Raw genomic sequence first — 26,617 nt, 5'->3', positions numbered from 1 at the left:
CAGTCTCGAAAGACCTGCTTGCCTGCAGGGTACAACCGAACATACTTCTCCAACACCCTTCTTGGAGGGTGTGAGCCTCCCAGTTCTGCAATATATCCTGGGGATGAAGACTGAGCCAAAAGCTCACTGAAAACCGCTGCCCCACGAAATACCAGAGGTTGTGGGGTTGGCATACCGGCCTCCCGAGGGCACAGAAGAGAAGTGGGCACATTAAAACTTGTAGCAGCAAATTAGCTTATGGGAAATATGAATAATAAATAATCTTATAACTAATTATAATTAATTTAAAATGTTTGGATTAGTCAATAAAATGATCTTGATGTAGCATAATTCATATTCAATCAATTAACCTGTTTGTCCAGTGAACACTCAGTATTAATCATCTATCAACTCTCAGAAAGGGATATTTTTCGTGGCCAACTCTTTCTAACTGAGTACAGTGCTACTCATAACATGTAGCTGTGTTAAATGGGCTTTGTTTTGCAAGCAGTGACCACAGAATTAACACTGTGAATGTGCAAAAAAGTTTTATTTTACGAAACCACGAACATAAGTAGTCTAAACAAATACATACACACAAATCACACATACATGGGTATTTGGCTCGAGGTCATGGTGCAAAGGACCGGTTGATTTTACTCCGAACCATCCCTTTAAGGTACTGAGGGGAAGAGCAAATATAATTTAGAAAATTTCAATTAGTTTGGGATGTAGGGTTCTATGACATTTTTTTTTTTCCCCAAATACCTTTTCATATTCCCCAAATTAGTAATAAAACACATGTCTAATTAATTGAATTCATAAACCTTACATTTATTCAAATGTTTACAATGAGAAGGCCCCTTGAAATGTTTAATTTTATTTCTGGATTTATGATTTACAAATGTATTATCAAAAATGCTGGTAATCAAATGAAGGCATAAAACAGTAAAATGCAATCAACTGAAATGGAACAATTCATTTTGTTAAAAAAATGCTGCACAACAGAAGTTTACTGATTAAACTAAAACATGGAAGAAAAAATATATATTCCTCAAAAAAGATGTAATAATTGTATTGTTTTATTATTATTATTATTATTATTACTACTAGCTACTACTACCAGTACTAGTACTACTACTACCTTGATAGTACTCATTTATTTAATGTATTTATATAAGTTTTTTTGGTGGGCTGTAGTGAAGAGCTTTGAGTTTCTGTGTGTGTCTGATGATAGTTTTCTTAATGAAATGGTGAATTAATGACTCAGAGCAGCTCTGGAGATGAAGTTCATGTGTTCATGTTCTCATATAGTGAGACTCTGAATACACCATGACTGTCACACATGCTTGAGTTTGTGTAGTAGACCAAACTGAGACAACATGCAGACTTCAATAGCAGTATTTAATATTTACAGACACTAGTCCATTTCGCCATTTGATTAAGTGTACAGCCCTACTCTGATGTATTCATCTAAAATATTCCACGTATGTTACAGACTGTTTGCAATCAGAAATCCTGAGTCATGACCCGCACACATCCCTGTCTCGTCCTCGCTCTCTGACATCTCTATGACACATCTGCCATTCATCGCATTCCTGTGCTGTGCATCGGCGTGATGCCAGACTGTAGGACGAAGCAGAATTTATTCACTGCATGCTGAACGCATGCATGCACATGGGGCTTGCATTACTCAAAGAGGTCAAAGGTCAAATACAGAAAACGAACACTATCCCATAGTGACAAAAGAAGAGGCGGATATCCTCTGTCCATAAACACAGCGCGCCACTCATCCTCCCGTCCCTCGCCACTCTGTCTGTTCACTGCAACTGGAAAAAGTATGGTTGTCATGGAGACGCAGCTGTGAGTGGCCAGCCGGCCTTCACTTCCTGCTGTTACTGTGGTTTCACTTCCTCGCTAGGCTCAGAGGGCAGCGGAAAAAACAGCAGCTGGATACGGAAGCAAGACGTATATTACTCCTTTTCCCCTCTTTCTTCTACCAACAATCACTATCCCTGCTGTTTATAGTTAAATACATTTCATGTAAAGTACAGATCCAGTTAGCGCACATGCAGTTGCAAAACCATTTGCACTACAATTATGACAATATGTGACCATGGACCACAAAAGCAGTCACATGGGTAATTTTTTTTAAATTGAGATTTACACATGATCTGAAAGTTGGATAAATAAGCTTTCCATAGGATAGGACAATATTTGGCCGAGATTTGAAAATCTGGAATCTGAGGGTAAAAAAAAAAATCGCCTTTGAAGTTGTCCATTTATGTTTGCGATTATGCTGCATTCACTCACAAAAATAAATGTTTTATATATTTACGGTAGGAAATTATCTTCATGGAACATGATCTTTACTTAATTATTTTTGGCATAAAAGAAAAATCGATCATTTTGACCCAGGCAATGTGTTACTGGCTATTGCCACAAATATACCCGTGCAAAATGTGACTGGTTTTGTGATCCAGAGTCACATATATTAAAAAAAATATAAGAAATACCAGTTTGAAGTATCAAGCAGCATAATGGACAGTTTTGCATATTTGTATGTTTAAGCAGACTTTGTGAGTTTTGTTGACCCCATCAAATTTTAAGCACAGTTTATGCATTAATCAGGATAGATTATAGATCAGATAATTCAAAATATCAAATGTTTGCATAACATCTCACATTTTTTCAGCTATTCATTTTTGCAGTTACAAAAACAGTGAAATATAAACACAGATCATTATGTTTCATCATTGTGTGAAGACTTGATTACACGTCACAGAAGCTTTATTAAATCTGACTGACACCCAGTTGAACGCAATGAAATATTAATTCAAGAATGTAAATTAATAATTTCATGTCCTTTTCATTTTTTGTTAAAATAAATAATAAACATAAAATTCAACCTTTAGAATTTTACTGCCGTGTTATTGTGTAGAATTGCATAGGACCACCTGCATGCAACAATACTAATACAGTTTAACTGGTATAAGTATAACCGGTTTCAAAAAAGGATATTATGCTAATTGTGGCAAGTCTACTTAAAATGTATAAAAGTGAGGATGATTTTTTTGGAGCTGACATTTCATTCCAGTGAATTTGTCCCTATTTATTGTAGATATTCCTCTATATGTATGTGTCTCATGATCATGACTCAGTGTGTGTTTTGTGTAGAAACGTGTATTAATAAGTTCTTTGTTTTTGCATAAATGACAAATGGCTTCCAACGGCGTCAGGAGCTCAGCAGATGGCTGGATGGACAAGAACACAAAATAGATCTTATGTTAAAATTGTTTAGAGGCAGAGTCTTTTACTTTCTCTCATTCTTCTTTTTCTCCTTTCCATCTATGTCTGTTTAACTCGTTCTCTTCAGCTTGATTGGGCCGTTTCTGGGAAAACATCACGTTCGCTTATAAACACGTCGATACATTTGCACACACTGCACTGGCCCTGACCATCACTAGGACTGGACGTGGACGATTACTAGTTTACTACAATATATCTCTATATGGCTCAGAATTTAGATTTTGAACACTTATTGTATTAATTTTTAAAGAACAATGGGACCTTTTAACATTGTTTGGAACATATTTAATCATTCATATGCACCAATATAACAGTATATAATAATAAACAGCAATATTTGCCTACATATATTTTTTACTAAATCATTATATTATAAAAAAATATAGATATATAAAAAAAAATGAACATTTTTTAAATTATGACACTAACAGATAATCATGTTTTTTTTTAATTAACCACGAAACAGATTATGTGAACTGATTTATGGAAATAATCAAACTGATACTCAAGGTTAAATCAGATTCTGTGCTCTGTTGTTGACTGTCTTAACGCTCTCATACTCAGCGACAGCGGTTCTGTGAGACAGCGATGGACTATGAAACCAAATCTAAAGGCTGAAAATGATTAGCCAAAGTTTGACAATATCATGAAAATATTCACTATATCTTCCCCTCAAATTTAAAACACTCAAACATAGCTTTCTCTTACACGTGGTTAGGATGAAAACATTACACTGGCGCTGATCTAACATCATCAGATGAGGAGAAAATGCTTACGGCTGAATTCACAGACACACACACACACACACACACACACACACACACACACACAAATGCTTTAATAAAAGCTAATAGTTACTACGCAACCATTCTATAGCAACAAGATATGTAACAAGGTCATATTAATGAGTGTCCATCTGTTTGTGAGTGATGGATCTGTGTTGGAGAGATGTGATAACATATTAGAAGCTGTTTACATAATCTTAGTGTAATTATTTTATTTTACATTTAACATTTTATTTGGAAAGGAGGCATTTATTTGTGGTGTGTGTATGTTTAAACATCTACCATCAACATCTATCATGGTTTGTTGTACACTGAACTAGTGTTTGAGATGTGCTTGGTGCAATCGCTGTTTTTGAATTTAGTTTTTAATTACTTTATATATACATACTGTATATGCACATATTATGTGCTGCTGCTGTGAATTTCCCACTTGGAGGATAAACAAAGTTATTTAATTTGTAATCGAATTTAATTATCTTTGTTGGCAACACTTAAAAATGGGCAATTACAGTTCATTCAGATTTTTGTTTTGTTTTATGTATATGTGCTTGTTATCTGACTCTCGTTATTGATTTAGTTTTCTTTTTCCATCCATTGGGATGCCAGCACACCTTGAATTTACCTGTTTATTTTTTACATTACATAAGCAAAAGTATCTAAATCCATGTTTGATCTGTATTGAATTTAAATCACAAAGTCTGTAACATTCATTTCCCAGATCTCCTCATGGAAAACGTACTCGGTTACTAATGTAACCTCAGTTCCCTGAGAGTAGGGAACGAGTATTCCGTAGCTATACACAGTGGGGGGAAACTCCTTTCCTCAGATTATTGAAGCCTTTTTGTAAAACGCATTGCAGCTGCACAGCGACCACAGTGAGTGTCTGGCTCACTCATTGGCTGTGCTGCGGCAACTGCATATCCAATGGCGAGGCACCTAAATGGGCGTGGCTACGTCTATAATAGTGCCAGAAATCGGCATTTTAGTAGGTTTAAATCGATTGAAGCGACAAACTTGCCATGTTACTATAGTGCGGCCGGCTATGCAATACTCGTTCCTTACTCTCAGGGAACCAAGGTTACGATAGAAACAGAGTACGTTCCCTTTCGAGAATGGTCACTTCGTATTGCATAGCTATACGCAGTGGGGACGCAATGGAAAACGCCGCACTATAAGTAACTGGTTGCACACTGGAGCTCAGGACCACTTAGCTCACAGAAACAAGCCAGAACCCATATGTATATATCGATAAGACCGGACACCGTCGGATCTGAACATATATAGAGAGATGTCAATAAGCTCATACCCAAATATATATTATACCAATAAGACCGAACACCGTCGGGTCTGATTATGTATAGAGGAATATCAGGGATATCATAATAAGGGATAATGTGCTTATGAACAGTAACATGACACGTAGATAAGACCGGACATCGTCGGGTCCAGATCGTACAGAAAGGAACTTCACCTGCAGGGAAGGAACCTCCATGTTATAAAACCTCACAAATGTGGAGGGTGAAGACCAACCGGCTGCTGCACAACTGTCCTGAATAGGAAACCCAGAGGACCAAGCCCATGACGAGGCCATGTCTCTAGTCGAATGGGCTCTAGTACCAATGGGGCAAGCCTGACCCACTGAGGCGTATGCCAGAGAGATGGCATCCACTATCCATCTGGACAGTCTTTGCTTCGTGACTGGAGACCCCTTAGATCGGCCACCGAAGCAGACAAAGAGCTGTTCTGATTGCCTAAAGGGCGCAGAACGCTCCAGATAGACCTTTAACGCTCTAACAGGGCAGAGCAGATTAGCCTCCCCATCCTCTTCAGAAGGGGGAAGAGCTAATAATGTAATCACCTGTGCTCTAAACGGTGTTGAGAGCGCCTTAGGTACATAACCATGTCTAGGTTTGAGAGTGACTTTGGAGTCACCTATTCCAAACTCCAAACAGGAGGGGCTCACAGAGAGTGCCTGCAGATCTCCCACTCGCTTGATAGATGCCAGTGCCAGCAGGAGAGCAGTCTTTAGCAAAAGTGATTTGACTGATTCAACCGACTGAAGCGGCTAAAAAGGCGGACCCTTCAGGGCCCCAAGGACCGTGGAGAGGTCCTAAGACAGTATGGAAGGAAGTCTTGAGGCGTTAATCCTCCTGGCTCCTTTTAGAGACCGTACGACCAAGTCGTTTCTTCCTAGTGATTGGCCAGCCACCGGAGCATGATAAGCTGCTATGGCTGCCACATACAGTTTGAGCGTGGACGGGGAACGGCCCGCATCCAACAACTCTTGTAGGAAAGAGAGTATCACTGATACCTCGCATGACTGGGGTTCAAAGTGTCTATCCGAGCACCAGCCGGAGAACACTGACCACTTCAGGGCATAGAGGCGCCTGGTAGACGGGGCTCTAGCCTCAGTGATTGTGTTCCAGACCTTATCAGGGAGGTCCCTGGGTACCCGTTGAGGGGCCACACATGTAGAGCCCATTAGTCGGGGCGAGGGTGCCAGATCGTCCCGTTAGCCTGTGTGAGGAGATCTTTCCTCAGTGGGACAGGCCAGGGGACTTTGTCCATCATCTGAACCAGCTCTGGGAACCACAGCCTGGATTTTCCAGAGGGGGGCCACTAGGAGGACTGGGCATCCGCTCTCCCTGACCCGTTTGATGACCTGGGGGATCATTGAAATGGGGGGGAACGCATAAAGGGGACGACTGGGCCAGGGATGGGCCAGCTGTTCTTTCGAAAAGAAGGCTGTGCAGTGAGTGTTTTTTCTCGAGGCGAAAAGGTCGACTTCGGCCTTGCCGAAAACACTCCATATCAGATGAACCGTCCAAGGGTTTAGAGACCACTCGCCTAGGGGAGTGTTGTTTCAAGAAAGCATATCCGCACCCATATTCTGAATGCCAGGGATATGTGCTGCTCTCAGAGAGCTCAGGTTGTCTTGCGCCCAGAGAAGGAGGTCTCTCGCCATGGTGTACAGGTTGCCTGACCTGAGACTGCCCTGGCGATTTATATATGAAACCATTGACATGTTGTCCGTGCGGACTAAGACGTGGTGTCCTTTGAGGTTTGACAGAAATGCTTTCAGGGCCAAACCAACTGTTTTCATTTCCAGGCAGTTGATATGTAAGCTCTTCTCCGTGCTCGACCAGAGGCCGGAGACAGGCTTGCCCTCGTGCAGCGCTCCCCAACCTAGGTTGGAGGCTTCTGTGAAAACCACTTTCCTCCTGGAGGTCACGCCCTTGTGGTACCAGTCCTGAGCCCGCCAGGGAATCAGAGTCCATAAACAACCGTGATTCACCGTAATGTGCAGGCTGCCTGACTGCCATTCATGGGCTGGCACGCTACGTTTGAACCAGTGCTGGAGCGGGCGCATATGCAGTAGTCCCATGTACGCGTGCCTGCTCTGGTGTGAGCCGCGCTCTAATAGTTGTAGAGTCGATAACTGTGCCCATAAAGATTACACTCTGGTTGGGGGTCAGTTTGCTCTTGGATAAATTGTTTCTGAGCCCTAGGCATTCCAAATGGCCCAGGATCAAAGCTCTGTGTGTCAAAAGTTTGGTTCTCGACTGTGCCAGAACAAGCCAGTCGTCGAGATAATTCAACACACACACTCCCTGATGCATCAGGGGAGAAAGCGCCGCGCCCATGCACTTCGTAAATGTACGGGGTGCTAGAGACAGACCGAACGGCAGAACTGTGTACTGATAAGCCTTCCCCTCGAAGGCGAATCTCAAGAATGGCCTGTGATGAGGGGCTATCTGAATATGAAAGTATGCGTCTTTCAGATCCACAGTAAAGAACCAATCCCCCGGGCGAACTTGCACGAGGATTTGTCTGATAGTTAGCATTCTGAATGGCCGTCTCATGAGGGCTTTGTTCAGATGCCTTAAGTCTAATATGGGTCTGATGCCGGCGTCTTTTTTCAGTACTAGAAAATAGGGACTGTAAATCCCTGAGTGTTTTAGCGCGGGGGGTGGACTAATTCTATCGCCCCTTTTGCTAACAGATTTTGTATTTCAGAGCTAAGCACATGACACGCTGCTTCTCACTGAAGTCTCGATGACCACCTGAAATTTTGGGGGTCTGCGAGCGAATTAGAGCTAGTAGCCTCGCTTTATTGTGTTTATAACCCAACTCGACACACCGGGAATGGCTTGCCAGGCCAGGGCCTTTGTGGCTAGGGTTTGGCACATATTCGGGGACGGGCCGCCTAACACAGGGGGACCTAATACCCTTGTATATGATTGTGTAACCCTTGTATTGTGATTCATGCACATACTTAGTGTTGGGCTGACTGTAAAGGCTTTCGCCTCGGGCAAAGTCAGAGTGACAACTGGGAAGGGGCCACCTAGTGAAGGGGGACAGGGAACCCGTGTGTTGTGTGCTTGAAACATACTTGAAACATACTCTTTATGTGCTTTATTTGGGTCGCTGTGAAAACAGCGTTTGTTTGTAGTGACGCGCTCAGTGCAGCTGTTTCTACAATATAAAATTCCCCAACCGCCTGAGCTGAACAGGGAGCTGTGAGATTATTCATGGGTTTCTTTGAGGGTGGTCCGGCTAGCACGAGACTCGAGCCCTCTCTTTTTACCCCCTTTGCTAGGAGGTCTTCGGAGGCCTAGGGTCCAACACAATGCTGGGTCGGGGGCCCTGGCGCTGGGGCAGTGGGTAGCGTTTAGCTGGCCATGAATGGCGGCGGGTATCAGCCGTAGGGCGAGGCTGAGCCATCGTGTGCAGGGCCGATGCAGCTTAGCCGGAGGCGGAGAAAGCGCGTCCAGCGAGACCTGAGGTATTCCAGCACGGCTTGGTTGGGTGAACCGCTCTAGTTCTCCAACTAACAGCGGTGTGTGGGCAGAGGTGAGTGGCCACGGCCTCTTCGAGGGGCGGCAGCGACTCGTAGCCATTTTCCTCTGCGCCGCCAACAGAGGAGAGCATTGCGGAAACATAAGTGCTCGTGTAGGGAGCGCGCCACGTCTTGGTTAGTTCTTCGTATCTTCCAAACACTCACTGTGCTCGCTGTGCAGCTGCAATGTGTTTTACAAAAAGGCTTCAATAATCTGAGGAAAGGAGTTCCCCCCACTGCATATAGCTACGCAATACGAAGTGACCGTTCTCGAAAGGGAACTAGTTCAATCTGAATGATTAAAGAAATTTTTTTTTTTTGCATTGTCTGAAATGATACCTGCTTTTCTAATAGCTGAAATTGTGTAATACTAATGTCATCTTTCTTTCTCTCTTTCATTAAAAAGAGGATAGAAAGTGATCGATGTAGTTATTAGAGCTCTCAGAGTGCTTACCTGGAAACAAGCTTCTATTAACACCGCTGTGTTTTGATGCTATTGAAAGCACTTACCCTGTCTCAGTGTGGAAGACAGAGTGCTTTAACTGCATTATTTTCCTCTATCATTAAGCATAACCCTTTAAACATTTCCCACAATACAGCCAAACTTCTAATTTCAGCAGAAAGCAGACGGCGTACACATATCAAACAAAGAAACAAACTTACAACATACAGTGAAGCCAGCACATGTAACTTGTGGCATAATTTCGTTTTCAACTTCTTTTATATTACTGATTATTTCAGTATGTAAATGAAATGATAAATGCAACTAAACCTTCAGATTTATCTTCAATAAAAGGTGGAGACTTTTCTAAAAATAATAATTTAACATCACTTCTAATTGGAAAGCGATTAGTTTTAATCCCTCAAGAAATTTGTATGATTCAAGCAAAAGTTTGAACGTATAATGCAAATCCTGTCATTGTATTTGTCCTGTATTTGTCCATAAATCCTGTCATCACCCTATTTATTTTGAAAATCAAATCATATCTGACCAAATTTATAACTGATGTATGATATACACAGATCTTGCCACAGCATAATTTTCATGGAAGTCTCTCTTTATTGTTGTCTGTTTTTGTTGTTGTTGGTTTTTTCTGGTAAGTTCTGGTATGTTGGCTCAATGTTGAATTCATATTTTGTGCTTTCTGTTGAGAGATACACCTGCACCTGTGCCCGCTCAATCTGTATTTTTCTAGGTTTCTTTTCTTTCGGATTGGTTATTGAGGTTGCCAGTTTGTCATCTATTTAGGGTGAAGTACATTTCTTGTTTGGGGATTTGGTGAGTGCTGTCCAATAATAAGTGTATTTTTCTTGTGTTATAATTTGTTTGATTGTCTGGGTTTGTACATCTTTAGGCTATTTTATTGTATTTTTTATTTTCTTGGGGGGTTCTGACTAAGTGAGTTTCCCTCTGGAGTGGATGAGTTTGCTGACGGGCTTCATTCAAGGTTCATCTCTTCGCAGGTTTATGCTTTGTGATAAAAGGATAGGAGATCACTTCTTCTGATTTGCCTCAAGAAATGGATGGCTCATTTTTGTATATGTAATGATAGTAGGGATACTATGTGTCCAATCATTGTTTTACTAACTAAAACAGCTTGGATTGTTACTAATCAAGATGCTGAACCAGTTTAGTTTTATACACAAGTGTTTTGGCCTATAAAGTGATGTCATACCTGCACTACTCTATAGATTTGAGCTTACCCTAGCCACAGCTGTTGCACAGAAGTGTGAGAGTGGTGGCACTGTTTCAAAAACTTTCTTACGTGTTCTTTACAGATTTTAATCTCTATAAATTTTACACTGAATTATGTGATCTGAAGAGCTTGAAACAGTGTACAGAGTGCTGTTTTCTTCTGTGCATGTCTGTTATGAGTCAGAGAGCTCATTCACTCTAGAGCTGTCAACCATATTATGTGATCATAACTCCTGCCCTTCCGAATGACGACATTGTGTTCACTTCCTTATTCTGAGTTCCACACATAAACAACTGAGAGAAACGATTCTACAGATGAAACATGAAGCCAAATAAATATATGATTACGATGATATGTTCTGTATTTGTTAACACTACAAATAATGCATATCTGTCCATTATTTAATCAAAATCCACTTTAGATTGCAGTTGGAAATTATTACACGTACTTGTACTGTATGTTGTGCAGCGGACGAGGTTAAAGCCAGATGGGAAAACCTATGAGATAGGCTACATACATGAGGAAAAATGTATTATCGGTCAGTGCCACCTATCATGCAGGGGTGACTTAGCGGCAATCATTTCACGTTCAGTGTGAAAGCTCCGTTCATTGGCGATTCGTTACCTCAGGGGTGCCCAATCCTGTTCCTGGAGATCTACCTTCCTAATGCCTAGTTCACACTACACAACTTTAAACGTCGGCAAATCGCTGTGCTGTTTAGACTACATGACTTGCTCTGGAGTTTTGAAGTCGTTGTGGTGTTCACACTATGTGACGCTACGTAAATGATCTGCAACAGGGGGTTACACACTACACGAGCTGACAACAACTCTGTCACCCAACGACTCTATCCGGTCCCAAAACCACATTTTGTCACGAAAACAAAATTGGTGGTAAAAAAATTTAAATAATATTTTTTTATTTTTTTTGATGCGTCGTTAAGTATTTTACACTTAAAGATTGGCGAGCGCGGATCACCCGCAGATTTGCACGCAATTACAGCCCGACCTGTCGGCGAGCTCGTTAACTTGCAAATCGGGCTTAAAATCCTGTAGTGAGAACTAGCCATAAAATTCAGCTCCAATTCTGATCAAATACAACTGAACCAGCTAATTAAGACTTGATAATTACAGACAGGTGTGTTGGATCAAGGTTGGATCTGGGCTGCGTTCAGCCTCGACAAAACGTTGCACAACGTTTTTTAAACAGAAACAGTGATGCGTTGAACACACTGTTCTGATGACGCAAGAGTTGCAACTATGGCAGCTGAGAAGGCCATTCTTTGTGTTCTTTGTGAAGAATTTTCGGAGCCTGATGAAGTCGGTATAAATATGTGTTTAATACTACAAAATATGCCCAATGTTACAGTTACTGCACTTGCCGCCCAGATCAAAAAAGAACATCCCAATCGAGTGAAGGGATTGCTGAAACTGAAATGGAAGCACACATCTTACCTAATTCAGACTAAAACACATCTATTTAGCCTCACATACTGACTTTATTTGTAGTTCATACTGTTTTAATACCCTATTTTCTTTCTCATTTTTAGGAAAAGCACTTAATTACCATTGTTTATTTCTATACCAAATGTCATACACTTGCAATGAAGCTAAAAATATAAACAACTACATCATTATGTTGATATCCTATATTTTTACAATAAAACTTACGACAAACATGTCTTCTAATATCCTCAGTTGTTGCGTATACCGAGCTGCATCGAACACATTTGTAAATTACTTTCCTTGAACCCATTGTGCGAGTTCACTTTAATGCGCGTGCTTTATATACATGTTGCTGCTGATTGGACTGCAGTTCTGACACACCCACCAAACAAGAGAAAACGTATCTCAAACCCCGTTGCACACCGGTGCACGCCGTTTCCAGGAAACATGACGTTCAACCCGGAAACCGTAGCAAAACGTTGCGCACCGTTTTGAACTTGAACGTGCCCCTGATCTCTGCAGGAAGGTATATCTCCAGGAACAGGATTGGGCACCCCTGGCTTACCTTTATTGCGCCTTAAAGATTATAAACTGGAATTTAGGAATACAATTTGAAATGTTCATTATTGAGTGTTCACTTTTCAAAACGTATAACAGGCAGTGATGGTGTACCCTTACTAAAAATTAAGTGGCTTTCGGTCGAATTGCAGTGCCCCCCAGAATGCGATTTCCACTGAGGGGGATCCCGTCGTCCGGAATTCAATTTCTCCCCTGCCTCAGCAGAAGTCTGGGCACGCCACTGCCCCCAAAGCTTGCACAGTCCTGGCTATAGCTCTTCCTGGGTTGACATTTCATTCAGTAACGCAGTTTTCATTTATATTTCATGCTGTTTAATGTTTGATGATCACATTAGCTTACATGTGCGTAAGCGATGCTTTTAATGCTTGTTTCTGTGTATCCTTCGTCTGTGTTTTGATCTGGAGATTCTGTGCTCTTTCAGAAGATGTGTAATAGCGCCCCCTACCGTATAACATTGAAAACATTCTGTCAATGGCCAGGGAAGCGTTGTATTATAAATGAAGGAAAATTCCATCAATGGTGGGGAGAGTTTTAGTTTTTAGATTTGAAGTAAATTCCTATGTACACTACCAGTGAACTACATTTGTATTTCATATACCAGTGAAATATAAATCAATATTTTCAAACAAATCTGTTGTATTGGATGCCAAAACATAAGTTTAAGACAGTATGTAAAACTATGTAAAAAAAATAAATAAAAAAAATAGGATACTCAATCAAAAGAGTAAACTAGGGATGATCTGATCGATCTTTTGCAGAGCGGTATCGGCCTATAATCACATTCTATGACTCGATCGGTTGTCACTAAGGCCCTGTCCCAAATGGCACACTGCATATGCACTTTCGGTCTAGTGGACTTTCAATAGCTGTTGTGTGCATGTGTACGTTAAGTCCATGAGACCGTAGGGTGTCCCATTTGTCATTTTAGGTTTCAGAAGGGTGCTTGCACCATATGCGCCCTCAAACAGTGACATTCAACAGAGAGCTTATATATCACTCATATAAAGCTTGAATTATTGGGATCGGTATTGGGCGATCATGATGACAAGAAATTGGTTATCGTATCGACTGCAAAAATCTTGAACAGAACATCCCTAGACTAAACACAACTACAAGCCAATCCATACTTGGAATACTTAATTATACATTTAAGTACATCTCGATCAAAAAATTGAGTGCAAGTATAGGCCAAATATACCTAGACTTTTCTGTCAGTATTAATAGTATTTAATTGTAATTGTAATTTTAAGTATATTTCTGAGAAGTACATGGAAGTATATTTTTTGAAAAGTATAAAAAGTAGACTGAAAGTATACTTATTTTTAGTTTATAAGAATTACAGGCTACTTATAGCACACACGAATAAGCTTATTTTTTTGTAAGGGTAATAATAATGTTTGCATTCTATCTTATGATCAGTCTTCTTTCCTAGATCTATTTGCATACTGAATTTTGATTGTTCTTGTCTTTCTATTAATTATGTGCTGCAAAAACATTTTTATTTGTGTACAGTGTTAATAAAAGCAAGAGGCATGTTGAGTGTCATGATAACAGCTAAATTGAAACCCGTGCACTTACCTGAATCTCTAACACTATTCTTTGCATTGCTCTGATTTTGGATGTGACATGAGATGTGTCAAACTACATTTGCATGGACTTTATACATTATTATTCTCTCTCTCTCTCTCTCTCTCTCTCTCTCGGTGCATGCTGGGAGTGTTGGGGTGCGTGTGGTGTGAGGGTGTTCATGAGGAGAGAACGATTGATTTCGGTTTTTTTCCGCCTTTTTTTTGCTATTTTTGTTTTTGTTTTTTTATGTTTCTAAGTTTATGAATGTTTGTTTATTTTCTTTCTAAAAATAACATTTGGTTTGTTTTGTGAGTGTTTGTGAGTTTTTTGAGGCGGCACCGGGATGGCGTCTATCCCTGCGGGGACAGTGTCACAGGTGTCGCTCCGCCATGGAATCAGGTGCGTACCGGCTCAGGGCGTCACTGTCGAAGACGTGTTGCTGGCAATCGGAGAAAAAGTTGGGTATGAAAACATTACTACAGCATCCAGGATGAATAAAGCAGTGGTGGTTTTTTTCGAGAAGCAAGACATAATAAATCAGTTGATAAGTGACGGAATCGTGGTAAGTGGCGATTTTCTTATTATCTCACCGCTTGTTGCTCCGACAACTAGAGTTACGATATCCAATGTGCCGCCTTTTATTCGAAATGAGGAAATCGAGAAAGCTTTGACGCGATATGGGAAAAAAGCTAGTGAGATTAGGATGATCCCGTTGGGGTGTAAAAACGCTGCTCTAAAGCACGTTATGTCCTTCAGGCGGCAGGTATTTATGTTCTTAAATGAGCCAGAGTTGGATATTTCGTTCAGAGTTATGCATGAAGGGAAAGCGTATTTTATTTATGCAAGCACTGGTAATATGAAATGTTTTGAGTGTGGGGACATCGGGCATAAAAGGCACACATGTCCGCACAAAGCCCAGGTTAGTGAAGTGGAAGTTAGGCCTAGTACTTCTGCTGCTGGTGGTGAGAGCAGTAAGTCAGCTCCTGAGGATGTGCAGCCTCAAACTGGATTACAGGTGAACATCGACAGTAATGGAATAGGTGAAAGTCAGAATGAAAACGTTCATGAAATGGTTGATTCTGGTAGAAGTCATGGTATTTCTGAACTGGAGGACGCTAGTGCATTAAATGATGTAGCTACGGTTAGTGTTGAAACTGAAAGTGTTTCTAATGAAATTTCTGAAATGTCTAATTCTGGCGAAATGGGTGTCGCTGATACGGGGATGAGAGATGATGATGCTCTCTCTGATATGTCTGATATTGGATCACAGTGTGGAAGTGTGGACGATGTGTACACATTGCAAGATATAAATAACTTCCTGGATGGGACCTTTGGCAGAACTGTTGAAGTTAAGGAGTTTTTTTCTGATGAGAATAAATTCATTCATACAGTTAAATTGTTGCAGAGAAATGTAAGCTTTGATGCACTAAGCAAACAAAAAAGGTTCAGGTTGAAGAAGATGTTAACAAAGCTAAGAAAGGACAAAATGAATGCTTCTCAAAACAAATCAAATGTTTAATTTACACGGGGTGAACATTTCCTTTTGTTTTTTTCTTTTTCTATCCTCTTTATATCTTCTTTCTTCTATGGAGCTGTTGAGAGTTGCCTCTTTAAATATAAATGGGGGTAGAGATGGGAACAAATTAGCGATGGTATCAGAGTTATTTAGTATGAAAAAAATAAATGTAGCTTTCTTACAAGAAACACACACTAGTCTAGATAATGAATCTGAATGGAGTAGATGGTGGGAAGGAGAAAGTGTTTTAAGTCATGGGACAAATACATGTGCTGGTATCGCTATTTTGTTTTCTAAAGGAATGAAAGTTAATATTTTGTCTGTTGAAGAAATTGTAAAAGGAAGAATATTGCTGTTAAAAATAGAATATGAAGGATCTGTGTTTATACTGATAAATGTTTATGCACCTAATAATGGACCTGAGCGTGTGAGGTATTTTTTACAGTTAAGGAGTGCTTTTCAAAAAATTGATGACAATGTTTGTACTATCATTGGAGGTGATTGGAATTGCACCATTGATTTTATTCTTGATAGAAATGGAGAGGAACCCCATCATGAATCAAGTGTTGTATTATTAAAAATTTTAAAAGAGTTTGAATTAATAGATATTTGGAGAAGAAGGAATATAGCAATTAAACAGTATACTTGGCTCAAAGTATCTAATAATAGGGTTAGTGGAGCTAGATTAGATAGATTTTATATAGGTAAAGAATGGAACAATAAAATAACGGATGTTTCTATCTTACCAGTTGGTTTCTCAGATCACCACTTGATATTGTTTGCTTTGAATATGAAAAGAACTACAAAACCAAACTACTTTTGGCATTTCAATACTAAACTTTTGCAAGATGCTTTATTTTGTGAGAATTTTATTTTCTTTTGGAATGACTGGAAGTTGAAAAAGGTTTCTTTTGAAAATGTGCTTATGTGGTGGGAGGTTGGCAAAGCAAACATAAGAACTTTTTGTCAAAATTATAGTTCACATTCTACTTCCATGGTGAACGCAGTGATACAGAGACTTCAAAGGGATATACAGGCTTTGGAGAATATTCTTATGATAAATAATGATGATGGACAAATAAAAAATGAACATTTAAACAAAAAGAAAGAACTTGGTTCAGTATTACAAGAACAAGTGAAGGGAGCATTAATAAGAGCAAGAATTTGTGCTATTAAGGACATGGATGCTCCTTCCTCATATTTTTTCAATCTTGAAAAGAGAACTGTTAAGCAAAAGCTAATGTATCATCTTCGGCGGCCTGACGGGGTCATAACCTCTGATCCATTGGAAATAAGGAAACTGGCAGTCAAGTTCTATACAGATTTATATGATGTTGAGACGTGTGATCTTGAATGTGTGTCTGATTTGCTGAGTGATCTACCGAAATTGACTAATGAACAGAAGGAATCCTTGGATGGACAGATTACTTTTCAGGAGATCACTGAGGCAATGAGTCAGTTGTCAAATGGCCGTTCGCCAGGAATTGATGGTTTGCCGGCAGAGTTTTTTCAGGCATTTTGGAGTGTACTTGGAAGTGACTTATATGAAGTTTTATTGGAAAGTATAAGGAACAAGCTACTTCCTATAAGCTGTCGAAGAGCAGTCCTTTCCTTGCTCCCTAAAAAGGGGGATTTGTGCCTTTTAAAGAACTGGAGACCTGTTTCTTTACTGTGTATGGACTATAAAATTCTTTCAAAATGCTTAGCAAATAGATTGAAACATGTTTTGGAGGTATTAGTTCACAGGGATCAAACATACTGTATTCCTAATAGGTCAATTATGGACAACCTTTTTTTGTTAAGAGATGTCATTGATCTTAATCAATTCAATAATGTTGACCTGGGTGTGTTGTCGTTAGACCAAGAGAAGGCTTTCGACAGAGTCAATCATGTATATCTTTTTGAGGTTTTGAAAAGTTTTGGGTTTGGGAAGAATTTTATATCATATATTCAACTGCTATATTCTGATGTTTTTGTGATTGTAAAAGCTGGTGGAGGATTGAGTGCGCCAATACCTGTGCTAAAAGGGATTAGGCAAGGCTGTCCACTGTCTGGACAGATATATAGCCTTGTTATTGAACCATTGCTGTGCAGGCTAAGAAGGGACCTCAGTGGAATCAATGTAATGCATGGAATCTCCATATCAGCTTATGCTGATGATGTTACTGTTTTTATTTCAAATCAAAATGATGTTAATATTTTAACTGAAACAATGAGAAATTATGGAAAGGCATCTTCAGCAAGGGTAAATTGGGGAAAGAGTGAGGGACTTATTATTGGTCAGTGGAAGGGTGGGCAAGGACCTCCAAAACTACCTGGTGGATTGTTGTGGGAAAGAGATGGGCTGAAAATGTTGGGTTGCTTTTTGGGAAATAAGCAGTTTCAGAATAGGAATTGGGAGGGAATGCTGGAAAAGGTGTCTGCCCGATTGTTTAAATGGAAATCGCTATCACCATTGATGTCATACAGAGGAAGAGTTCTGGTTGTGAACAATCTGGCTGCCTCAATTTTGTGGCATAGACTCATTGTAATGGAACCACCTGAGGATTTGATTTGCAAGATACAGAGGACATTTGTGGAGTTTTTCTGGAGTGGGGAGCATTGGATTCGAGCGGCAGCACTCTACCTTCCCGTGTGCGAGGGAGGTCAAGGTCTGGTGGATGTGCGGAGCAGGATCTGTGCTTTCAGAATACAAGCGGCGCAGAGGTTCCTGTATTGTAAGGACTTAACCTGGACTGAGACTGCAAAAATGATTCTACAAAAAGCTGGTGGTCTTAAATTAGACAGACATCTGTTTCTGATGGAACTGCATCAAGTGAATCTGTCTGAGATTACACCCTTTTATCGGTCAATGTTGCACTCTTGGAGAACTGTTTTTAAAGTAGAAAGAGATGTTGAGGAGTCCGGGAGTTGGATGCGAGAGGAATGCTTGTTTTTTAACCCATTGATTCAGACAAGACTTTTGTCAGTTGTAAGCGTGCGAGAATGTTTACAAAGGCATGGTATTGTAAAGTTGGGGCAACTTTTAAATAATGATCGATGGGAATCCATAGAAACCCTGAGAGAAGTGACAGGACTAAAGTCTTTGCGCTTGGCGGAGAAGCTGGTAGAAGAAATAGTCAATGCATTACCAAGTGGCTATAGGAGAAACATCGGACAAGGATTTCCGTCAGACTCAAGCAATGAACCCGACTTTCCAAAAATCAGAGTTGTTGCTGTCGTCGGTGAAGGACAGGAGGATGAATCTGTAGTCTCAATTTTGTCTTTTAAAACTCCACAGCTGAACTTGTTTGAAATGACATCAAAGAAAGCCATATACAACACTGCAGTAAAAGTTTTGCATCAAGTTTTACTCAGAGGACAAAAGATCTCGAGGTGGCCAGTTTTGCTAAAGCCAGATTTTCTTGTAAGAGATAGATGGAGAACTCTGTATAAACCTCCAGTCGAGAAAAGAACAGCGGATCTTCAATGGAGAATAATTCATGGTGCAATAGCTACAGACAAACATGTGGCGCACCTGAACCCAGCAGTAGGGGTGGGATGTAGGTTCTGTGGGGAAGAAGAGAATTTAGAGCATCTGTTTTTAAAATGTCATAGATTGGAAGGTCTTTTTGTTGCTCTTAGTAGGTTGTTTCAAAGTTTTGGTGAAGATTTCTCAGATCAAGTTTTTATAGGGGGTGTGAAATATAACTTTTCAAAAAGAAGGAAGATGTGTCTGTTAAATTATCTAATTGGAACTGCGAAATTGGCAATATGGAAAACCAGGAAAAATCAGGGTTTACAGCTTAATAGTATAAATGTTGAAATGATGTTTATGAAGTTAGTAGCTGGCAGATTAAGGATAGAATTTGCATACTATAATCTTGTAAAAAATGAGATGGGTTTCAATGATCTGTGGTGTGTTAATGATGTTTTGTGTGTTGTTTCTGATGGACATCTGGTTTTGAAAATGTAATTTTCAATTTTTTATTTATTTTAATCTGTTTTCATATAATGTGAATTGTTGAAAATTTAGTGCTGTTTTAAAATAAAGGTTTTGTAAATCTCTCTCTCTCTCTCTCTCTCTCTCTCTCTCTCTCTCTCTCTCTCTCTCTGTATCTCCTTATCTTTTTCTTATCTCCCTCTGCTGGTGGATAACGTAACTGCAGCGCTGTATTTAGGTCACCAGCAGATCAGTGCGGTTTACAGATACTGTCACAGACGGTAGCAAATAAACAGCAGCATGCCAACAGTGTTTGTACATATATGAAATTTGTATAAAGCGTGTGTTGGAGGGATGCCTTTGTTTGTTTCCCACTCTTTCTATTTCTTCCATCACTCACACACACTCACACACTGTGTTATACCAGTGACATTGAGGGTGATGAATGTAGAATGTCTGCACTGTTAAACCGGCTGTCACACAGCACAAACAATACATTGTAAAATAACAGAGGCGTCCATCTTGGCTTTGGATCCTGCACAGTTTCCTCAGACCTCTGTCCTCATGTGGGCTGCCAACAGCAAATGCGTTCAGATTGATTTGTTTGCCATCACAGTAAATGTGGCCACATGGAGCTTGCAGTATATCGTACCACGTCTTGGTACAACATGAAGGTGCTGATGATAACAGCACTGTTTGTGAGGCAGGAATTTCTGAGGAAGTGGGAAGATCTTGCTTTTGTTAATTGTGATGGTCATGAGCTCCACTAGAGGGAGACAGAGAGCTGTGACAAGGGAGACTTTGACCTATAACCCTCAAGGTCTGTCCCATAGACTGTAAAAAAAGATGGACAAGATTCCGCTTCCTTCCTCGTAGAAAAATGTAGCCGAAATATCCCAGAAATGGTCGTTGCTGATTACGTCATTCTGAGCCTGTCATTACGTCATTGAGAGCGCCTCAGGAAATAAGTGCACATGACTATCCCAGGTCTAAAAAATCCCAAACCTCTTCTTTTTTCAGGAAGTATTCAAATGACCAAAAAAGGATTACAAGCAAATGAACAAATGAAAATAATGAGATGGCTGACAAAAAAAACAAAAAACACAAACAAACAAAAAATGAATGAAGCAATGACAAAAGGTACAAAAAAGTAAAAAACTTAGGACATTGATACATGCATCTAGTACTAGTCCTAGAGAGGGATTTCTACTATTTCTGGTAGTACTGTTCGTATTGCAGAAAGACATTCTTAGGTTATTCTGATATCGCACAATGCTATTATATTAAGCAGAGCTTACATATACGTTTTTGTGCTTATCTGTTCATTCTCTCCGTCTTTCCCAGAGAATGTCTGAATACAGCTCGTTGTTGAGTGATCTGTCTGAGAACATCACTAATGAAGACGTGGAGCAGCTGAAGTCAGCCTGTAAGGAGGACATCCCTGAAGAACAGAGTAACTCCATCATCTCCTCCAAAGAGTGGTTCAGCTACCTGGAGAAGAATGACAAACTGGCACAAGGTGAGACAGAGAGCAAAAGACACTGGCCTCTTCAGTTTCAATCAACAGAGTGAATGAAGTAATCAAACCTTAATTTTCATTTAAAATCATTAGTCACTGATAATCTCCCTCTCTGCCATGCCTCTCAAATGTCGTGATTGAAAGGAAGAACAATCGATGTTTGACATAACCGCCCTTGTGAAAAAGAATTACACTTTAACATACTTTTAATAAAAGTATTTCATATACTTTAAAAGAAAATATTTAAGTGTGAGTAATGTTTGCAGACACTTAATTGCATGTTAATTGCAATTAATTTAAAATGTATTATAGGTGAGTGCTTTAGAGTGTTTTTTGGATCTGCTTCTTTACATGTAATTTCGTAATTCTGTTGTCTTTGCAATATGGCTTTTTAATGCACTTTTTAAAAGTGTACTTAAATGTATGGAATGATATTCCGGACAATATTCAAAGGGAATTGCAAATTGTATTTGCACTTGCATTTTCAATTTGTGCACACATATGTTGTGACATGGATTGCGTGATTTGCAAATGTGTTTGGATTTTCTTTTCCGTGTATGTAACATGTTTGCCAAATTTCAAATGGAAATGCAAAGTCCATTTGCAATTGCATTTCCAATGTCTTACAAGTTTTGACCCTGCTATTTTGGAATAGCAATAGAACATCACCCATTTTCTATTTCACTTCCTCCGCGTCCTGCCCCGACCCTCACAAAATTCAAATGGAATCGCAATCCCCTTTGCAGTCAAATGTCAGTCAGTCTTAAAGGGTCTAAAAAGTATGCCATGCCCACAAGTGGTGGAAACCGGGGAATTTGGCTATTTTTGCAATAAAAACATGCCAAATTACTTAAATTCAAACAAAGTAAAAAATCCAGATTTGATTTTACCTGGCAACCAGAAAAAAAGAAGCAAAAAGAAAACCACAGTTCATGTTCGTAGGAGGATGCTATAAATTCTGCTTCATTTCAGCATTTTATTTTTATACAAACTATATTTGTATCTTTATTTTGACATTTTAAACATTTTTGACATACATGCTGCTTAGTTGTGGGATTCCACAGATGTATCTTCATTTCTTCTTGGCAAGTAGCTTGCAACCAGAGCAGTCTTCTTTTGTTTTCATTTCTGTTTGGTTTGGTAGGTTTTTGGCTTCGTTTAAAGTGCAAAAAAACTACACAGCAGTTTTACGACAATTGTTTTTTGTTGTTGTTACAAAAATAGACACATTTATTTCCTTATAGGAATGAATAACGATGAAAACAGTGCTTTGTTTTCCACCACTTCAGGGCGTGCCATACTTTCAGACTATATCAATAAACCCCACCCTCAAGACTGATTAGCCACATTTCCACTGTTGGGCCAAAAGCGAGCGTGCTACTGCATGCCAGGGCAAGTCGCTTTTCCACTGTCACTTCCGGGGCTTGATCGGCCTCATCTGGGCTTTCTCGGCCAGGTTTTTTTTTGGCCCGCTGAATACCTTGCTTGGTCCAAAGCGGGCCAACTGTGGCTTGAGGAGTGGCCATGAAGAGAGGCGGAGTTTACCTGAGACAGGAGATGGTCAACACCGCTGCTCATTTCCCATGTTATAATATCAGGCTACCAGCTAACTTCAACATTTAAAACATTTTAAGTACATTCAGACACGCCCTTACATGCGATGTTAAAGAATACTTATGCTAATCATTGCGATAATAATTACATACGTTTATGGAAAATACCAGATACTGCTTAAAGAACGTAGACAACTCGTATATGATCATAATCGTGTATTTATTTGGTTTAATGATTTATCTTTCTCTTTGTTGATACCGGACTAATGCTTTTGTCCAATAGAATCTGTCTGCACCCTGCAAGACTTCAAGTTACGCCCCTTCAAGTTACGCCCACTTCAAGTCACATTCCTTCAAGTTACGCCCACTTCCAAATTACCACGAGAGGGATTAGAGAACAGTTCCCTTATGCTTTTGAATCGCTCAAAAGTACCGCGATAGCTTCGGTGTATGACATCAAATTACCGCGAGAACGATTAGAGAACAGCTCTGTATGCTTTTGAATCACTCTCGCACGAGTTTAACATAAACTGAACATATTAGAGTTAATTAAACTGACTCTTAGCTGTTCAAGAACAGAAACCTCTGAGATGACATCTTCAAAATGCTTGTTTTGTCTGTATACAGTAAAGCAAGCTACAATCTGCTTTAGTGCCAAGGTATTGATAATGTATTGCTAGAAACCATATTGCAATGTATTGTTTTTCAGTTATTTGTCCCACCTCAACTAGACTGTGGAGCAAGCACTAATATATCCTTTTGGAATTGGGCTTTGTCTAAAACATTATTATTTTATTTTTTTATAAATATTTTTATATTATTGAATATATAATATACTTTTCATGTTGTATTGTATGCCTGATGTGCTGACAATACATTTTTGACAACACTAATGAACAGCTAAATGCACCGCTGTCAAACACATCTTATGACACTTTGAGACAAATTAACAAGCACACTCATCACAAAATCTTTTATTTGAAGGGCAACACAATGAGGGTTTATGCAAACCCAATCTATGTGTTCTGGCACTAATACTGTATACAGAAAATCAGATCGTGCCTCCAGCCGCATAAAAACAGTCCATGCTGCAGTATCCTGCAAAATCATTTTCAGAGTAGAACCCTTAGAGTTTTCCTCTTTGTCCACATACCCAGTATCCTTTTACAGTCTTTGTACATATAATTGCATTGAATGCAATGGGAGATCAGATAGGGAGGAAATCGCAGAGGAAACTCATATGCTGGTTTAGAAAAGAATAAATTAGGCAACATCTATGTACAACATGCATTTACATTTTAATAATGGCAAGTGACCACTCCAGGGGCCATCTAATGTGCTGTGTTGCTGGCTTCTGCAGGACACAGATTGACAATCTCCAAGTTCCAAACGCTTTGCTCTGCCCTTGCTGCAATGTAAAAAGCGGCAAGCTGGCATGTCCAAGTTGAGTGTACCGTGATCCTGTGAGTGAGTGACTTTCACCTATAGCTCAGAGGTGCTTTACCTCTAAAAATACGTGAGGAGGGCAGAAGGAAAGAGACCAAACTTACTGTCAAACCAGCAGAAGTGTGCTTCCTTCAGAAAGGATTCCTCTCTCACTATCCTCCAGAAACGTGTGCCTGTGAGTGCAAGGGTACGAATTGCAGTATCACCATCTTGTGGCACCACAAGGATGAAGATCTTGTGCAAAATGTCCTCTCTATTCAGGACTCTATCTTGCCAACAACATCTCGTTCTGACATCATGGGCCCTATCTTGCACCCAGCGCAATTGACTTTGTACACCGACGCATGTATCATTCCTATTTTGCACCCGCGCAAAGCGGACTTTTCCCTCCACAGACGCACGTCGGTTAACTAAGAAATACACTTGCGTTCCCCGGGGCGGTTCAGCTCAAAGAGGAGGCGTGTTCCGGCGCAAACGTTCCCTCATGCTATTTTACAGGTTTAGAAAACAATTGCGCCACTGACCAGGAAAAACCTAGTTTAAAGTCAGTGGCGCGTTGCGCATGTTATTCATATGCTATTTTAAGGGCGCATGCTTGGCCATAATCAATGTAGCGTCTCATCTACACACAGACGTAGCAGTTATCATTTTTGCAAATCATACATTATTACGATAGATAGATAGATAGATACATAGATAGATAGATAGATAGATAGATAGATAGATAGATAGATAGATAGACATTTTATTATAAAAGCATACATCTAGCTTACACATTTACCCAAATTATCATACGCCTGTTTAACCGAAGTTAATTTGGGTGTGTTTCTCCATCCCCAACGTCCCTGACGAGAACGTCGGTCTCCTCGGCTGTGAACCGCTCCTGTCGTGCGCCTGGCAAATCCGCCGTTATAATAGGAATCTGCTTTAGAACAAGCGCGCCTGCTCTTAAAGGGAATGTGAGATGTCGCTCTGATTGGTTTATTTCACGTTACGCCCAAACCACACCTATGAATAATGAAGCTACTTCAGACCAACCCCTTTTAGATTTGCGCCAGGCGCAAGAGTCATTTATCCCGCCGGGAAAATAGCAACAGCGCCCAAGACCCGCCCACAAAGTTACTTGCGCTTTGCGCTTTGACACTTGCGTTTCAGATCGTTAAAATAGGGCCCCTTGTGTGGTTCGGTGTGATTTGGACAACTTCAAGTTACGCCCCTCTCTTACAGTCCGCAGACAGACCCATCTCCTTTTGTCCTCTCCTAGCAAGTTAGCCTTGGCTCACACTAGCCCGACAGTGGAAAATCGTCTATTGACATTTGACTGTGGACATCGGAAATGCAAGTGCAAATGGGGATTGCGATTCCATTTGAATTTTGTGAGGGAAAAAGTGAAATAGCCAATAGGTGATTTTCTATTGCTATTCCAAAATGGCAGGGTCATAACTGGTAAGACATTGGAAATGCAATTGCAAATGGACTTTGCGTTTTTATTTGAAATTTGGTAGACATGTTACATACACGGAAAAGAACATCCAAAACGCAATTGCAAATCACGCATTTGTGTATACAAATTGAAAATGCAATTGCAAATACAATTTACAATCCCTTTTGAATATTGTCCGGAGAATCATTCCATATAAGTGTGTTAAGAAACTTAGTCATGAAAGTTTACTTTCTTTAAGTTTATTTAATTGGGCTTTATTTAATTAATTTTATATTATCTACAAGTACAGCCTTAAAAAAAAAAAAAAAAAAAATACTTTTAAGATATGAAGTACACTGCCAGTGCACATTCAATATAATTTAGTGCACTTCTTTTTCACAAGGGTGTGATACATTTTGAGGCACCATGTTTAAATATGCTCAAGCATTCTATGTTCAAAAAAACAACAAAGGAAGTTGAATGCGTTAGAAACAGCATGAGTCCGAGTGATTTATGACAAGCATTTCCATTCCATTAAATAACAGTTTAATTTATAGTACAGATATGTTATGCTTTTGTTCTGTTTTATATGACATCTCTGTGATTTGTCTGTCTTGCGTAGATGACCTATCCTACATAGAGCACATCTTTGAGATCTCACGGCGACCTGACCTCTTGACCCGGGTCATTGAGTACCGCACAACCGTGCTAAAGATCTCTGAAGACGACGAGATTGACACCAAACTCACACGCATCCCCTCTGCAAAGAAATATAAGGGTAAAGATCAGTTCCCTTTAAAAGTCTCTGTGTCTTTTACTTCATAAAAATAAACACAATCAACAGATCATAGCTGTTACATCTGTCAGCTGCAGGTGACAGATGTTACCTGCAGCCTAGTCCCTTACCATTTCCATAGACTCTGTTATTCCTGGACTTCATTTCCCAGAATCCTCTGCTCATTATTAGTTTATCTGTTTCAGCTGTGTCTTGTTTCATTTGATCATCACCCTGTCTATTTAAATGCCTTCAGGATT

General features: G+C 39.9%; 1 protein-coding gene across 1 annotated transcript in view; it reads left to right on the top strand.

The window, feature by feature from the left end:
- Positions 1-26,617, top strand: part of pea15 (proliferation and apoptosis adaptor protein 15) — a 69,062-nt gene that overhangs the window by 27,385 nt on the left and 15,060 nt on the right. The window contains exons 2-3 of the mRNA XM_084403332.1: positions 20,986-21,160; positions 26,205-26,360. Of these exons, the coding sequence (XP_084259458.1) occupies positions 20,989-21,160; positions 26,205-26,360 (328 nt within the window). The 5' untranslated portion in view covers positions 20,986-20,988. The remainder of the gene's footprint in view (positions 1-20,985; positions 21,161-26,204; positions 26,361-26,617) is intronic.

This window comes from Rutilus rutilus (assembly GCF_951802725.1).
Source record: "Rutilus rutilus genome assembly, chromosome: 3".
NCBI classification, from domain to species: domain Eukaryota; kingdom Metazoa; phylum Chordata; class Actinopteri; order Cypriniformes; family Leuciscidae; genus Rutilus; species Rutilus rutilus.
Note: the sequence above shows the minus strand (reverse complement) of the source record. Positions and strands in the feature narration are given on the sequence as shown.